The sequence below is a fragment of the Zonotrichia albicollis genome, chromosome 1 (assembly GCF_047830755.1).
Source record: "Zonotrichia albicollis isolate bZonAlb1 chromosome 1, bZonAlb1.hap1, whole genome shotgun sequence".
NCBI classification, from domain to species: domain Eukaryota; kingdom Metazoa; phylum Chordata; class Aves; order Passeriformes; family Passerellidae; genus Zonotrichia; species Zonotrichia albicollis.
The window spans coordinates 25060809-25079059 of record NC_133819.1 but is presented as its reverse complement, the minus strand read 5'-3'; the positions used below and the strand labels follow the sequence as shown (position 1 = coordinate 25079059).

At 40.6% G+C, this 18251-nt stretch overlaps 1 protein-coding gene across 7 annotated transcripts in view; it reads right to left on the bottom strand.

The window, feature by feature from the left end:
- Window positions 1-18251, bottom strand: part of DYNC1I1 (dynein cytoplasmic 1 intermediate chain 1) — a 187061-nt gene that overhangs the window by 131971 nt on the left and 36839 nt on the right. For 4 of the 7 annotated variants that reach the window (XM_005480226.4, XM_005480229.4, XM_026795233.2 and 1 more), the window contains exons 5-6: window positions 14112-14171; window positions 10044-10159 (exon numbers count right to left, since the gene is read on the bottom strand). In XM_005480226.4, the coding sequence (XP_005480283.1) occupies window positions 10044-10159; window positions 14112-14171 (176 nt within the window). The remainder of the gene's footprint in view (window positions 1-10043; window positions 10160-14111; window positions 14172-18251) is intronic. The other 3 variants (XM_026795232.2, XM_026795234.2, XM_026795237.2) reach the window with 1 other exon arrangement.

The window sequence follows — 18251 nt, the reverse complement described above, 5'->3', positions numbered from 1 at the left end:
TGTCACAGGTAAGAAGTCAGTGAAACACATGCAGGAGGAGTTTGTGCTGTCTCATTGTGTAAGATGCTGTGTTCTCAACCTGCACATTATCTGTGATGCAATACCAGCACACAGAGAATTCTTCATGCAGTCACAAGTGAGATCTTTAGTGCTTTCTGTGTTTCACAGCAGATGAGTACTGTTTTGAGTGTGTTGTTGCTGAGTAATGGGTGCCTAGGAGAGGAAGAGTGAACATCTGAGTGAAGATGACAAGAAAGAAAATATGAAATAACCATGATTAAAGGTTAAAATTTCAAAAATTCTCCTGTTGTGCAGCTGGGGCAAGACCTTCAAAGAAGTTCAGCTCCAAACCAAGCAGAGAATTCTGAGAGTCCTCAAAACCCAGCAGCTGCTATTGAGATCAGTGAGTCTATTCATAAGTGCAGGGATCTGCTTGTGCCAATCACAGAGGAGCTGAACCCACACTGAGCTTGGATGTAGCAAACTTCACAACACAATTGGGGTGAGGAAAAAAAAAGGAGTATCCACAGCAACAACATGCAATTATAGACTTAAAATAAGTGTGAAGCTTCGTGGCTCAAGCTCAACACATTTCAGAAAAATAATGATTATGTTTTCACTTCCAGTGTGCTTTAAGTAGGGTATTAGCTTGCAGGAAGAGAGAGGTCTGGTTTGGAGGTTTATGGTTAGAACATACATCTGAAGTAATTGTGGCTCAGAGTGAATACATGCTAAGTTTATTTTAAATAAGATAGATGGGCAAGTGACAGCCAGGGTCTGGTTGAAAAGTGACATTATTTGTGGAGACAGTCTATTGTATTGCAGCAAAAGAGAATTCCATCTTCTATTAATAGTGGCCAGTGGGAATTCATGCTGAGACTTTTACTTTACTGACATATCCATTTCATTAAAGATTTCTTCAGCCAGATCCTTTCTTCAGTTTTCAGAGTAACTCTTGTGAGTGAGCGAGCAAAAGGATTCTCTGGAAAGGATCCAGCTGCTACTGATTTTGAGCAGGGATTCTCAAGTATTACATACAGATGAGATCTACAGTTTGCCTTTATAGTAAGTATAGCATGGCTTTACATGACCCTGGAGCAGCTCCTGGGAGGGAGAAGGGGGCCCTGGGGTGCCATGGAAGGCTCTGCCCAGGTGCTCAGGTCAGAGTGTGGGGACACACCTGGTGAACAAAGACCCAGCTTGGGGTGCATCCCCATTCATCCCCAAGGCAGGCAGTCATGGTGGGTGTGCCAAATTCTCCACTCCAGCCAGCCCAGGCACTTGGCTCCCTCTCCAGTTAGTCTGAGGGCAAGCAGCTGACACTGTTCTATCCAAGGCAGGTGGCCTCTCCTATGGAAATGAGCCAATTAAAGGAGACTATAGAGGGGCACAATTAGCCGGCTTCTCAGGCTCAGGCTCAGCTATAGAATTGAAGATAGAGAGGTGCTGAACAGGAGAACTTTCAGCTGTGTAATTTTTGACCCAGTACATTAGTGCTGTGGGTTAAAACAGAGGAGGGGATTTTGGCACGTGAATCTTTTTCATCTCTTAGAGTCCAAGTGCCAAGGATCAAACTGAGAAGTGTGAAGTAACCAAGCAGTTTTCTGTACATCTTTTTAACACCACTAATGAAGGCCTTTCCACATTATGGCCTGTGTCTATTCCAGCCCTGATTTTGTATCTACTTACAGGATTAGAAAGATTAAGTGCTAATTAGAGCACTGAGGATTAATAACTGCTACTTCTACAATGCACATTTTTCTTAATCTTGTCTTAAATTCTAGTGGAGATTGGTCCACGTTACAAAGCCAGAATTTGCCAAAGGTTACTAAAGACATAATAGAAGGTGCTGGGTATTATTCTTGTATATACTGAATAGGCATCACCCATTAGTCTAAAGAAGGAATTACAGGAATGGCAGGAAAAAGCGTGCTTTGTTTCTGAAGAAAACAAAAAGGCATGTCTTCATTGTTCTGTTGGAAGCACTGTTAACCCAAATTTCACCCTTTTTACATTTTCAGGTCTGGACCTCCTCATTTGAGCATTGTAATATGTATACACACTGCTAATTCAAAGAATATTCAAACACTGCTGAAATTATACATAAAGTGATAACTAGGAACATATGAAAACAGCAAAAAGAGAAAAATTGGCCACTGTCATTCCACTGCCTGTTGACTGGGGAAATCATGGTGCTGTTCATTAGTGGGACAATTTCCTTGTTCTCATGTTAAAGCTAAGTTACAACATACTAATAGTCATATATTTGCAAATAAGTTTAGAAATATTTTGTTGCTTGAGGGGAACATTTAACAAATCAGCTCAATACAGCAGTTGTTCATGTGTAAAACATGGCCAGGATCTTTTGCAGAGAAGAAAGCCTTAGAGGAAGGTTTTCATTTCCAGACAACAAAGAATTCAATTTGCATACAGGTGTTACAGGGCTTCTCTCTGAATTCATGGATCACTGCTGGTTTCAGATGTCAGGACACAGAGATGGGTCAAAGGCACTGTGAGATGACTTGCAGCTAGTTAAAGGAGTCTGAGGTCAGGGCTCTTAACATCAGCTCTCTTGTTTTCCATCAAGCAACACCAGATGTACCAGGATCTCATTAAATCACGTTATTTCCCACTGCAACTAAAGGAGCAGACTGGTTTCCACACAAGGAGACTGACTACAATGCTTTTGGGATTATTCTAGGAAAGAGCAGCTTCCCATCTCTTGGGTGGAGGATGGAATCCACCTGGTTAAAAGCACAAAGACCCATGAGGATCAAGAAGGGGCAAGGAAGGGTGGCACATCATGGTCCTTCCCCATGATGGCTGCAAAGGCTCTGAAGCAGTGTTGTTTCCATGCACAGAACAAAATTGCACAACACTCCCCTCCTAGGCAGCACAGGCCAAAAACTGGTTCCTTGTTTCACCAAGAAGGCAGTTAAGCTTTGGTTTGTTCCTCGTCTTTTGTTGCCTGAATGGTTTAGAGAAGGCATGGTTCAGCTGTGACAGGGTCTGTTGTTCTCTCCTCACCCTCAAAGAATTCCCAGATATGCTTTCTTGGCTTGCATTTAATGCAGGGGCACCTTGTGCAAAAGAAACCAGAGTCTGCAAAAGGTCAGGGACACTTTGGAGCAGGAAACTCCTATGTGTGTGTGCCTGGTTTTCAGGAGAGCTGCCCAAAATTTTGTTAAGATTGTGGAGCAGCTGCAAAGAGCTAAGTAACTTGATCCCTGTGTAATGAAATGATCAAGAAAAAGTCCAAGATCTCTAAAGAGTTTTCCTTCTTCAGACATCCAACTGTGTGTGACTAGAAGCAATCTTCTCTGCTAAACCTGTTCTTAGTAGATAATTCCCTGAGAATTACTGATGCTTAATAAATTGTCAGATCTGCTTGTTCAAAACAGTTTAGCATTAAAAGGGCTCTCTGCATAAGACTATCTGAGAAACATCTTGAGAAAAGCCCTTTTCCAGAAGTCTTTAAAGAAAAACCTGGAAGGAGAAACAGAAGGGAGCAAATACTGAAGCAATGACTGCTGATTAATATACTGTTAGGCCATCTTTTACAAATGGACTGGGACTGTCTTGTTGAAATCCTGTTTGAGCCAAAGTCTGCTACATATTTTATGAAAACAGATGTTTGATGTCCCTTTCTGTACTCAAACACCAAAGTATCCATGACCAGACTGTGGTCTCTTCATTCTTCCTCCTAGAAGAAATCCTTACAAGTGTCAAATATATTTTTCTGCACAACAGAAACCAAAGAAACTAATTTCTAAAGCCTAGTCCTTTTTCTAATTCTGTACCACATAAAATTACCATGAGGCAGGTGGTGAAGAAAGCCTTCAGAGGTATACATCCAATGTCTGTATCTGGTGAGGAGTGGAATACAGACCCACCACACCTGGCAGCTGCCTGCTGTGGCTGTTTTGGAATACATGTACCTTAACAAATTGTACTTTACTCATTGTACTTCGAAAGGGTCTGACAATAACAAGGGTTTGCACTTGATTTCACCAGTGTATTATTGCTCTGAATACCTAAGCTTTTTAACATTTCTAAATAATATAATTTTTCCCCCAATTTCTGTATAATGCCTTGGTCTCTTCTCACACTTCTTTCACCAGCAGTTGCATTCACACATCTCAGTCATACATACAACTCAAGCACCTTCTGTCAAATATAATTCTTGCCTCAGGCAAAAGATCAGGCGGGAGTTTTCCTGCAGGTCCCTCCAGCATTCCCGCATCCCTCCCTGCCGGCGTTCCTCGGCACGGCGCTTCACCGCTGCACCACCAGAGAGCGCTGCCTGAATGCCTTTGAAAGATTTTTATGTCAAAACTAAATTAAAAAAAAAATTAAAATCCACCTCGAAAAGATTTTTATTTAGAAAAGGTGATGCACTTGTGACAGGAAGAAAGAGGAATTATTGAAAGACTGCTACACAATGCAATGCCTCAAATCTTTGCACTGCTTCATTCTAGTCCCTTCCAATCTTGTACAGTCTGGTACAACAGTAAAAATTAAGCGTTGTTGATTTAATCAAACAAAGCCATCTTGAATCAGAGTTCTTATGCCAGCTATTGAGATCCACAGTACAACTTTGATGGACTGCAGTCTGAGAAGAAAAGGCAAACTGGAATTCTATAGCTAACTAAGAACACCTATCGATACATGGTACTGCTTAGGATGGAGCATAGTATTTTACAAAGTTACAAAACATTATTACAAAATGAGTGCTTATTAGTACAAATCCTAAGGCTCTGTTTCTTTAAAAAAGTTTCTCTGCTTTAACACTGATTCATCCTTAGGTTATCTTTTTTAATAGTGATTTCTATCTTAGTTTTCCTTTTCAGCACCTGCTTTTGTTTACATCAGAAGGCCTTTGCTTTCCCCCTAGTTATGTCCAATTTCCATCACACATTATCATGGATCCTGACACTTATGTTGCATGCATGGTAATGCACAAATGTGCATCTGCATTTCGCATTAAATGAGACATTCAAAGCTATTCTTGGGTCTAGACTTGTCCTTTTGAGACTGGAGCTGAGCTCACAATTCTCTGGAAGGGAAAAGCCAAAGTAAGCTCTTTAACTTAAACCCCAGCTTCTGATCCACGAGCTCCAGCCAGATTGCCCATGGGAAAGCTCAAGTATGATCTCAGTTCTGGGACTGGCTTTTCCAAAGCACAGCATGCATCCACAAAGCCAGAGCTGAGCTACAGTCAGGCACAGCAAGGCGCAGAAGGACTGGGGTGGAGTTTGTTGGGCTAGAGGGCTGCTGCACAGCATCCTAAAGCATGCACAGAGAGAGATTTCCTCTCTGATTAAACTTGGAAATCTTGGACCTTGACAATCAAAGTATAAATAGAATCAAAGTATAAATGAATTCCAGAATATCTACAGATTTTATCATGGAGAAGATAAAATTCCAGAGGTCTGATTTGCTTTCACAGCATTGGAGCTTGTCAGTCCTAGCCACAGACAACTTCCCATCCAATTATCAAAACTCAAAGTACGCCACAGGCCTCACATGATGCCAATGTATCACTCTGTAAGACATACCCATTTTACTCCATAATGACAAACCAAATCAATATGGCTATACAAAGTGCTCTCTTACCAAGTTTGGCAGTGAAAAACTAGTCAATGCAATCAGTGGTACCTGGAGAATTTTGGTTCACCCTACAGAAGTCACTTAACATTTGGTATCACACACAGACAGGCTCATGTGCTTCATGACTCTGACTGTGAGAGAATTCCCCTTTCCTCCCTCACTGCTTTACAAAGGGTAACTTTCAGGAACCTCAGTTCACAGAATTACACTGTCAGACACAGAGAGAAACCAACCCAGCCTCTGGAGCTCCACCTCCATTTTGCCACTTCATTCCAGCCTACTTCCAGATGGAGTAGAGAGGTTTCTTTTTTTCTCTAATAGGTCAAAATACCCTTAGTGTTTAAAAAGCTAGATAAACAGATGGATCACAGGTCTCATTGTGTTCTTTGCCAGAATTTGGCTACATTTGTGAGGCAGGTTGAGGCTACCCTGCTCAGGAGGTGAGTATGGCAGATCATTTGTTTTTCCCCCCATCTGTTGAAGATGATGAACTGATGAAGTGCACATGACTTCCATTGTTTTAGAAAGCCAGATCTTCTCTTGTACACAGGACCTACTCTTTCAGGAATGCATTTCTGACTTACCTATTTGCAGTGACAGTCTGTCAAGGCAGAATGTGACAACATCTCATTTTATTGATGAAGTAGTTTCTACTTTGCAAAAGAGGAATAGTAACTCTCCTGACACTGGACAGCAAAGCCAGAAAGATCACAGAATTTCTCCTTCTTGCAGCCCTCAGTTTCTGAGGGGACCCAGATCAGAAGAGTACCTCCCTTCTCTGAGATTTTACCTCCTGGCCCATTAAAGAGCAGAACAGTAAGCTGGAGATGAGGCAGGCATCTAGCAGAGCCTGAATATGCACACTGTTTTCCTGTTGGAAAAGGTGGATTGCAGGCAGTCATACAGTGCTCAGTCCACTGCCGCACAGCAGTGAGGGACCCATCCTGGGCTTACCAGAGGCTAGGCCATGGCTTTTCTGTTTTCTTCTAGGTGCACTTTTAACAACAACAGGTCTGCAGGGCACTGGAGGGTCCAACCATTGAAGGCTACATGGAGCTGCCACTCCTGAAGTGATGTGAGAGCCACTGCACAATGAAAGAAGTGTCTCAGAGAACTCTCAAAAAATATTTGGCATGGCCTAGGTCTTAATCAACTCCAGAATGGAAAAACAGCACTAGTAAAATGTCTCTCAATGCCTACAAATACCTAAATTCAAGTTCAATTATAGCAGGAGGAAAGGGAAAATAAAGAGCATGTTTTTTTCTCAGGCTCCAGAGCCAAGATCTGTGTGTTTTTGAAGTCATCCTGCAAGGAAGAAAAGAAAAGGCTGAAGCTGACTGTGACCTAAATAAAGCAAAAGAATTAAGTTCTTGTGATCAAAGGATTGAATGATGCATATACACATCTCCCTAAATAATAGAGTTGGTAGGAGAAATGACATGTCATTATTCCTCTGAAATAAGGCAAATTACCTGCTCTGAAAGAGGAGTAATCTGTTTTTTATACAATGAAGAATAATGCCACACTATTTCTTCTAAAATTAGCAGCTGACAAGCTGAGACTTCAGTGCACATAGCATCTGGCTCTCTGGCACCACTTGGACTTACCAGAGTGAACCCTTCCTTTTCCAGTTTTATTAGGTTTGGTGGGCAATAGCCATTACCACAAAAAACACACACAGAGCTCCAGAACAGCAGTAGGTTTAAAGTACCTCAGAGTTTCTTTCTTGCTCTCTAGAGAAGCAAATGCAGAAAATCTGATGAGGATATTTTGAAAAAAACTCCAGAACTCTGAATGGAGTCAAAGTCCTCTTTTCACTCATTTTTTCAATCAGCTGTACCCTTCATTAGTTGTCTTCCAAACAAGAAGCAAGCGTGGGACAATCTTATCCTGAAATTCTGCATTTTGACATTTCCAGTATTTAAGGCAGCCAGTCAAAAGTGAATTCCAAACACTGAAGTCAGACTCATCCAAGTTTCTTGTTTTCTATTCTCAAACTCTAAGGCTTCAGATGCTAAATAACTGAGCCCATAGCCATAGTAATGGCTGAACAATTTATCTTGAAAAGATAATGGCTATATTTTATCACATGAATGCATAGAAACAGTGTAGAGACTTCTTCTCTAAGCTGCTCTCCTGAGGAATCTCTCTCTTCTGTTCATGTTTAGACTGACAGTATGAAGGGCTCAGCATTCACAAAGAGGCTTGGGAGATTGGAAACCTGAGAATGCATTTCCATCAGACCTGGGAGGCCAAAAATCACAGTGATTATTTACCCCCTAGAGAATTTCCTGTTAAATAGCCTCTCAACAGAATAGCCAAACTTTCCTGAATCTCCTTTACTGATGCACAGCCATAATCATATCCAAGATACATGCAGAGAATTCCCCAGCAGCAGATTGGAAAGGAAATGTAAGTTACACTTTCTCTCCCTCACACATCTGAAGTAAGAGATTGGGTGATATTTCCTTTGTATTTTAATATGTAAAACACCACTACTGTTGATGTTTTCCTTGGCTGTGATGACAGAGTATAGGAAATATAACAAATCCAGTCACCAAACCCACATACTTGACCCCTTCCATCACAGTTTTGGCTCAGGCAGTTTAAAGTGCATGATGTTTTATGTTTGCACTTATCTTCTTTCACACAAATGACAAACAAGTGACTTTCCTCTGTGCTGGGAGGACCAATTCAAACCACACTGCCTCTCTGCTCATTGCCCTGACTGCCAGGCTCCATGGCATCACACTGTTGTTTGGGGTTTTTTCCTTGAAGTGTTGGAGATAGTCCTCTTGTCTAGCAAGAAAAAGATGTTGTAATAGTTGAAGAGCCCATTGGGAAAAAAGTAAGATCTTACTGAAAGAAGATGCTTCCTTAAGTGAGCCTGTCCTTTTCATTCCAGCCTACTTCCAGACGGAGTAGAGAGCTTATTTTTCTTTTTTCTGTAATAGTCAAAGGCAGGTCAGCTCATGAGTGCTAGAGTCATAGGTCTAAGGGAGGCAAACACAAAGCAAAATGTTAAATTCCCTATATCCATGGGTTCTTGCATTGGATAAAGGCCACGTGCCAGAGAGGAAGGACACCCTCTCCATCTGATCTAACAATGAACTCATGATAATGCTCCAGGGCAGAGCATCAACTGGTCCTAAGCAAAGAAGACAAAGGGTCAGGGGCAAAACCCATTTTCTTGAGGCTCCAGTAGCCCAGAGAGAAACAAGCAGAGATGAGCTGGACTGACCCAGGGAGGCTTTAGAGACTGCTTCTCCCTATGAGCAGGCAAAGCTCTCTGGACACACTGCTCAAGGTGTATCATCCCAGCCAAAGAGCTGTCTGTGTTTGAAGGCACTATTTCAGAGCACAGAGAACCAAGGTTGTGCTCCAGAAAAGCAGAATCTGAGCAGCCAGCTCAGCAGTTTCTACTTCTGCTTCCTAAGGCAGACCTGGTTATGAAAAAGTTATGAAAAAAAAAACAAAACACCAACAACTGGCTACATTTATCACTCTATTTTCCCTGACAGTACCTTACATTTAGACAGATTTACCACCACCACCACCTTCTGAACCTACTTGAGTATTTTTCTTCTCTGAATTCTCTGAATGAGGCCTGGTAAAGTTCTACACTATCTTCTGCAGAAAATTATTCAGTTGTTGAACTTTTCTTGATCCTTCATTGTAAACAGCAAAAATTATGGTCAAGACTGCTATGAGTTTTTCCTCTTCTATCTGCCTTGTTCTAGTGCACAGACAACATCAGGCTAATGTACTGTTTTGCAATCAGTTTAAATGGTTCCACTGACCTGCAATCAGCATTTTGCAGTACAACAATGGCAGATCAGCAAACCTCTGCCACTCTGTTTATTTATTTATCAACAAGAGAGCCAAACAGCCAACAAACAGCTCCATGAGTACAGATGCCAGCACGATGTCAGCAGAGAGAAAGAAAGAAAGACTGTCCACATCAAAGTATGCAAACCTCCCTTTTCAGTGTATGGAGCTAAACTGCATCTTCTCCCTAAGCTTCACCTACAGCAGGGGAACACAATTACCCTGACCAAACAACTGAGGGCAACATTCCAACACTGCCTCTTTACAAAGCACAGAATTTATAACTTCCTTGAGAAAACATAAAAAAGAAATAAAGAACAATTTTAATTATATTCATAATGATTTATTTTCAAAAATGTTCCCATTAAACTGCTATCTAAGCACAACCCATTGTAAGTCAGAAGTAGTTTGGTTCCACTTGCATTTAAAGTGATTTTTATAATTATTCACATCAGAACAGACATTAATCACATAAACAATATCTGCCTTGCAGAAAACACATGATAAGCAGCTATGTTATGACTTACTATTATTTTTATTACATTCTTTAACTTGAATGCAAATTTTCTATTAAAATGTGTTTTTAAAAAACCCATAAATCTTACCTTCAGACTGATGTGTGGCCAGAGGTGTCTGTGTCTCCTTGGAGTACGATACCACCTCCCGGGGTAAGAAATCGACCTGGGTAATCTTGGACACCCCTAGTTTGTGCAGTCTGCGTCTGAGGTGAAACACACAACATCAAAAGGTCAGTCATGGTAAATGGAAATCAGCACCAAGAACAAATGCTTGCTGCTATGGACAGGATAAAAATGCTTCAGTGTTTGTAAAGGTGAAACACAACAATGCATGAGAAGTACCTCACTGCAGTGAAGAAAATTAACCTGGGAACCATTTGCCATAGTAAAGTCTAGTTGTTGAAGCTCTAGATCATGCTGCTGAGAGGGACTGCAAATGGGAGAGAGAAATGGCCTGCTTGTGTCCCTCTTAACATGCAACAAAATTCTCTTTCACACCATCACTACTGTGATATTCTGTCTGCTCAAAGGAGCTCATCCTCAGCCTGGGACACACAGCTGTGGAAAGGGTTTAAACCAGGAGGAATTAGACTGCCAAATGTTCGGCTGGGAGGAGTAACAGAGTCTTTAACTGGCAAGGTGTGTCATTTCCATAAAGAAGGAGATTCTGCCTTTCACAGGAACCATTAATAGTGGCCTTGAAGTAGGTTTATAATTATAAGTATAGTCCTAATGCAAGGGCTGGAGAAGAGCTAAAACTTAACTGCAGCAGGGCAACTATTGCCTTCTATTTTGTCTACTTCCCTTGCTTTAAATAAACCATATTAAATAAATCAGTGAATCAAACTGTAAGTGGGCAAGGGAAAAAGAAGAGATGCACTTGAGTATGGCCATGAACACTTTTAGCTGTGCACAGTTCACTCAGCAGCAGGGGAAAAGATCAGTTTATTTCCTGAATATTAGTTGACTGTCTGCAGGAAGTGAAGAATATAAAATGGTTACTTGGAAGTGTTTTACTGGAAAAAATGCCAACTTTTAGCAGAGAAATAATGCAAACACAATAAGAAAATTAATTAAATAAGGCCAGTTGCCTGAATCAACAAGTGAGAGCACACTTGTGCACTTATAGGGAAATAAATTCCTGGACACAATGTTTCTCAATTTGCCACATTATTGAAGAGGCAGATTTGGAAAAACAGAAAATTCTTACACATTATCTATATCCTCTTCATTTTCCAGGTTATCAGAAGAAGTCATAGGGGTTTTGACCTAATTAATTTACAGTGGTTTAGGTATTCAATTAAGATCCATGTCTGAAAGGAAATGGGAGTCTAAAAAGGAAACTGTCATCATTGGATAACACCTACTGAACTTTTCAGCTGCATCAGTAATTTTTTTTTCCAATCTGTTTTACTGCCTGGGTTGTTATTAAGCTGACTGCAATTAGATTCAGTAGGTAATAGGTACAAATCAGCTGTATTGTGCAACAAACCACTAGAGCAGAAACAGTTGTTTTAGCTCTGAATCTTTCCTCTTTTCAAAGAAGAAAAATTAACAGGTCTCCCTCCTTACAACCATCTCTGACTTTGCCAATCTGAACAAAATCTACAATTGTCTAAAAACTCTACAAAAATACTTCTACCTCATTACTGGGGGCAGAAAAGTTTCTCCAGCTGGCAAAAATTTTAGTAGCTTTACATTTTGTAGCTGCTTTAACTTACAGTCTGTATGAATTCAATGTTTAATAAATATCTCACCCCAACAAACTCTCATGTGCTTTTCCCTCCCTCAGCACCAGGTGTGCAATCTCTGTTGCCTTCTTGGTCAGTTTGATTTCCCTGTGCATGCAGTCCCCTGCTGCCTCAGGCTTCTCTGTCCATTTACTGATGTTCTTTGCGTTGAAAGAGTCTCTTGGCAGTGGTCTTGGTTAAGTATAACCCCTAATTAATTATGTGTCTAATCTGGACCTAATTAGAACCTCACCTAATTCTAAAACAGTTTCACATGCGGTCATTCTGTATCTCCTGGACTGCCTGGGGATGGGGAACGTGACCCTAAAGGAGAGCTGGATTTAACTGCTGGTTGGGTGAACTGAAGCTCTGCCCACTGTGTCCCAGACTTCCCACGGCACTGTGCTGAGACAAGGCATGGAATTCCTCATGTGAAACACTTCCAATTCAGCAACTGCTGGTGCCTCTACAAATGCCTTGTGCCACCCATATTCTGTAATTACTGGTGAAGACTCAGAGGTCCTTCCTCATCGGAAGGAATGTGATCTCTTGATTGCTGATTGCCTGTGTCTAATTGCCACCTCTAATTGTTCTCATGCTACTAAAAGTTGGCCTAGCCTTTGGTCCCAAGCACTCAGGGACAACTGGAACTTCCTTTCAATACCTGGACTTTACCAAATATGTGCTGTAATGTTCAAGCCTTTCATTCTTTTTAGGGCAACATCAAATGGTCTATTGTTTTCCCATCCCCATTTTTCATCTGAGGTACTCATAATTCTCATAAATTCAATAAATATTCATCTTAGAGAGCACATAATCTTTGAAGGATTCCTACCCAAACTGCTAATGGGAAGTCAGTAGGAGGATAGTGACTAAAACCCATACATGAAAACTGATTCTTCAGTCCATAGGTATCTTAAGAAAGATGTATCTGCTACAAGTGTTTTGAGACAAATATCATATAATTGCTGACTGCAGGATTTCTTTTGCAGTGGTTTTGTTGGTTTTTTTTTTTTTTTTTGCTCTAGTCTCAGGACACCAGAGGAAAGTTTGACTCTGCCTTGGGTTTGAAGACAGTTTTCTTTCAAAAGGGACAGGACTTCCATTACAATGTGTAATGTGTAAGCCTGTGGACTTGCTCTTTGGAATGCTTCTTTTCTGCCTCTGCACTGGCTGCTAGTAATTAATTGAAGTCTACATACAGAGTTATCTTTTTGCGAGTCAGATAAAGGAACTTGCTTTGCACAGCTGTTTGAGAAACCTTGCTCCTAGGAGTCCTCATCTTTTAATTCAAACTTCTGTAAAAAAAGGAGCTGGGATTTCTATAAAGTTTTTGTAGGTTAAAAGAGCTCAAAAAACTCTACCTTTTTGGTACAACCCAGGTAAAGTTGTAGATGTGTGACCTATTTGAAGTCACACGTGTGTGTAAACTACAAACATTCCTAGGAGTTCTAGATATGGAGAAACACTTCTGTTTAGAAAACTCTCTGGATACTTTCCTTCTGGATCTTTCCTGGTGAATAGACCTAACACACCTAACTGCAGCAGGGAGCACTGTCAATCAGCTGAAGGGAAGCTGTTGTTTTTCTGACAGAGCGGTGAATGAAGTAGCAAAAGCACGAGAGAGTTGCCTGGAGACTCAAAACAGACAACCCTGCAGAATAACACTGGTAGAACAAATTTTTCCCAGCAGTGATTTGGTTTTACCTATGACTCATGCTGCTACCCACCCTTTTAGGGGAACAGGTTATCCTAAATACCTCTGCAGGTAAGCATTTCTACATAATTTAAATTTAATATTTTTTTCACTTGTTGGGGTAAAGAAGTTCCATGCCAAACCATAAAATATTAATTTTAGCCCTATTAGAATTTTTAAAAAGCTTCATAGGCCTGAACTCAACTAAGATGGCACTTACTCTGGGACTATGATCATACTTAATTGTACAATTTTAAATACACACACAGCTCCTAAGCTTTTCCCTTTTCCTAAGGAAAAAGGGGACATTGTTACTGCATATGGAAACAGCATAACTATAGCCAGCAGAAAGGAGGGGGGAAAGTATCTCGCAAATGATTCAGAGAACAGTCTGAATCCACAGGTACAAACAAGATCAATGTAACTATACATGCACATATATGCCACAATAATAACATTTCATCTGAAATGAAATAGTTATTTGTATTGTGTTTCAGGCAACAGAAATAGCAATTTATCTTTTCATAAGCTTGTTTAAATAGCTGGATTTTTTCCCACAAATATGACTTTGCTGAAGCTTCTAATTTATGAAACTAAAAAAATGAAACTTAAATTATGGTCTTTTTGACTCCAAAAAGCAAATGAAAATCACATACAACCAGCTCAACTAGGAAGCATTTCCAACATAATTCTTGCAAAGAAAGGATAACAAAAAGAGCTGACATATACCCAAGTTCAGAGTCAGACTGGAGTTGCAGCACTGAGGGGTCTGTGTCCCATTGCAAGGTCCTAGGGTGGTAATCAGCCGTGCAGCACGAAGGGGAGGGAAGAAAAGAACACACAGAATTAACTGAAAGGATGAACAAAACCCCATCTCCTTAGTTACATGCTCTACATAGTACATTCAACCTCCAGGTGCAAGCAACAGCCACCATATGTCAAACAAGGTTTGTATGTCAAACTGAGACAGGGCAGGCAATTTAATAAAACCACATATTATTGATAAACAGAGGAAAAAAGCTGGATTTTCTGACACATATTGATCAAGTAAACATGGGGTTGGGTTTTTTTTTTTGCTTTTCCTGAAAAATTGTAACTCTTTAACTTAGGTTGATGGATTCACAATAATTTGTAAAATCTGCAGGCACTATTTATTTATGTTTTTATGATAAGGTAGACTGAGCACTTGCCATGAACTCCACTGAAGAGTTTATCCCTTCACACACTCCTGAGACAGACAGCAATCCATCCTGTACAACTCTGCTCTGGGCAGGAGCATCACAGAGTGCATATGACAGCAAAGGGCACACTGACACCAGCTCTGACACACTCTGAGGGCACCTGGGACAAACAAACAAATCCTTTTTCTTTTCCTCCCAATAAAATCCCTGGGGAAGAGGCTAATAATGCATCTGAGAAAATCAGATCTATGTCAATCTCTCAGATGAGGCTATTACCAAATGTACAAACGTCCCAGAGGTGTGGTCTGAAGATGTTGCTCCTTGCACTGCAGTGCAGTTTCCCAGCAAGCAGCTCTAAAACACCTTGCAAACACCCACAGAGCCTTTAAAGAGTCTTGTGAAATATTCAGAATCCTTCAGTTTAGAAATGTAAAAACTGACATATTGGGGCCAACATTTTCAAAAATGCCTTCTCCTTCTCTGTCTCTTAATTTTACTTTATTTTTCCACACTCAGGAAGCCACATCTTATATGCAAGAAAACTGCCAGAATCCATGACAGAATCAGGAACACACAAGTGGCTCCTCAGCACCTTTTCCTGTAGTATGGATACTAGATTGTGCACTGCTCTCACTAGCACGGCAAAGAAAAGTGCTCCTTCCCTAAGCAAGCAAGTCTTCATGAAGACATGCTGGAAAATTATAGTTGTCAAAATTAAACCCCTCCAAATTTCTTCTGAATACAAATTTTGAGGATATAGAGATGATAATATTACCAGGTTCAGCCAAAATTAGCCATATAATCAGCTGTGGTTAATATACACAAGTCTTTCTGCAACAATAGCAATCTCTGCCAATGAATCACTCATATAAACCAACAAGTTACTGAATTAGTTCAGAAATAGATCTATTAAAGCCAAATAATTATTCTACTTCTTTTCCCCAGTAAACTCACCCATTATATTACCAATATTAACTCACTCTCTGGACAGACAGACAAGGGCATATGCTGCACTCTTGTCATTTCAGAATGAAAAAGAATCAATCTCAACACCCTGTGCATACAAAAAGAATGAAATCCTGTAATGCAAAGCTACTTTCTCATGCAACATAAGGGCATCCATTTTCCTCAACTTATGATCCATAGTAATATTTATCAGGATAAAAGAATTTATACTGGTAAAGAAAAGCTTCTCCAAAACTAAACTGTATTACAAAAGGTCATAGATAAAATAATATAGCAAGAAATAACAGATTTTTTCCCTTGTAACTTGACTGCAGTGTAAGTACAGTGGAAAATGGACATAAGATCTGAATGCCTGATGCAAGGCAAAGGCATCAATGACTAATGCATTATAGATACTCCATTAAAAATTCTATCTGTGTGAAGATTGCTTTTGTAATGTCACCAAGGTCAGTTGCATATATTAGGACTCGCTACATAAGTGCCAGTTTCTAATTTTACCGCTGCCTAGGGGCTACTCATACATTCATGTCCAGGTTTTCCAAACTCTTAAAAGAAAACACACATAACTCATTTCAGTTTCCTCCCCCCAACATTCACTTTCAAATCTACAGGATTTGTAGGGGGATAAAGGCTATTTCATCAGAAAGAACACCATTATCATTTGATTAAAGCAAGAGCTTGCAACAGGTCTCTGGAAGTACAGTCCCTATGTTCCACCTCCAAGAATCCAGGCCAGGCCACCTTTACCTGGTACCTTGATAAAAATGCCCCAAAATAAAAAAAAATTAGAGATCTCCCACACTCAAGACAGCACTCAAATCCCAAAACTATGGGGGCAGCATTTGTGGTTTGGGCCAACGCAGGCCGACATGTATAGAGACATTCCTCTCTTAAGTATTTATTATCAGGATTCTCATATACAGCCTTCACCACTCTGGATATAATTAGGAGTCAAGGAGAATTGCTATTAAAAGTAGGAATCCTACTTTTAATAGCAATTCTCCTTGACTCCTAATTATATCTGTTTTCAACAGTTCTAATGCATCTGCAAAACATTTCCCAGATTTGTGCTCCCTGGTACATCCCTGTGTTACCACCTGCACAGGTGTGAGGAAGAGATGAGGAAACAGTCTGCTTCTCTCCAGCTTGGCTGAGCAATGCTATCACACAAAATGAGGCTGCAGGTAACAAATCTTCAGGTTTCAAGTCTCTCGCCCTGGGAGACAGAACACAAGTGGCTACACTCAGCTAGTAAAGGCTGCAGAGCACAGGGAGTGACTCTGTTTCAAGGAACACTATTGATTTGTTCTTTGTCTCTTCCTGGCACCTGAAGAATGTCATCAGATCAAAATGAAAGTGAGTGAACAGTAAAGATGTAATCTGGACCTGCAATTTAGACAGTTTCCATGGCAATAACATCAAAAAAGAAAGAAACAGATTCTTTGAGGTTTAGCAACCCAAAAATGATGTTGAATAGCCTGTGCTGTCATCCTGACTAGAAAATTAAAGCTAATCTGTTTGTGATGAACAGCCATTGCGTACGACATTTCTTGGTCATATGGATGAGCATTGTAGTTACGCTTGTTCTCCTGTGGCCTCTCCTCAGTGGGGATTTTGAAATGCCACTAGACTTCAGCAGAAAAGCAGCTTTTTCCAGCTAGTTCATGAGTTCCTCCTCCAGACCATTCTTCATGAGGGAAAGGACTAGGTGCTGTTGCTCTTCTTTTTTCTTTCTTATTTCATAAAAGAAGACTGCAATGGCTTGACTTCCATTCACCCAGAGACAGAAGCAGAGAAGACAATGTCACAGACCCTGAGGACAAGTGCATGGCCTAGGAGTTGGCAGTCAGGCTGAGGTGCTCCCACTCTGGACATTTCAGAAAGCACAAATTGCTCGAGGTTCCCCTAAATGGATTCAAAGGATTTTGACACAGGTCCATGTAGAAGAGATGAAAAACATTTTAGTTGAACATTTTTATGGGGAAAAGAGAGGAGCATTAGACCGAGCAGGTAAAAGCAGTGCAGCCTAGCAGTCTCCAGTCCTGCAGACTCCTCCCAGGGATGAAGGGAGTGACACAGGCATGGCAAGGATCCTGGAAACTCACAGAACAGCACAGTCAGGGCTAAACCAGATCAGTCCGTGTTCCCCACCCAGACAGACTGACACTATTTTAATCAGAACGACCCAACATTGTTTCAGAGCTGGGTGCTGTGTCAGTCTCCCACATAGTGGCAAACAATAGCCCTGTGTCATGGTGCATCCCCCTTGGACATGTTCAGTGCACAGCAGCTGACCCTGGCTCTCTGAAGGATAAAAAGCTGTATCACTAAATAACAGATTTTTCTAAAGCAGCACAAAGGGAATGAGGCCTCTTAGATGTTGCACTAAGAAGACAAGGTACAAGTGTTATTAGCTCTCTTTCAACTGATCTGCTTTCACTCTCTTCCTTCAGATAAGCATCTCAATAACCTATTTTTTCTCAAATTTAGGACAGTACTAATGCTGGTGCTGTTTCAGCACTAACTACTGAAGAAGTACCAGATAATTTTGACACATCGTCTTTTAATAACCTGAAGAAAGAAACCAACAAGAGGAAGAGGCCCAGATGTCATATATTTACTAAAGGATCAGATGGTAAAACAACTGAATGTTGTTATTTCTCCTGAACTCAAGTCCAAAGCATTAGGAAGATATTCAGAGCACAGTTCTCAAAGGACGGAG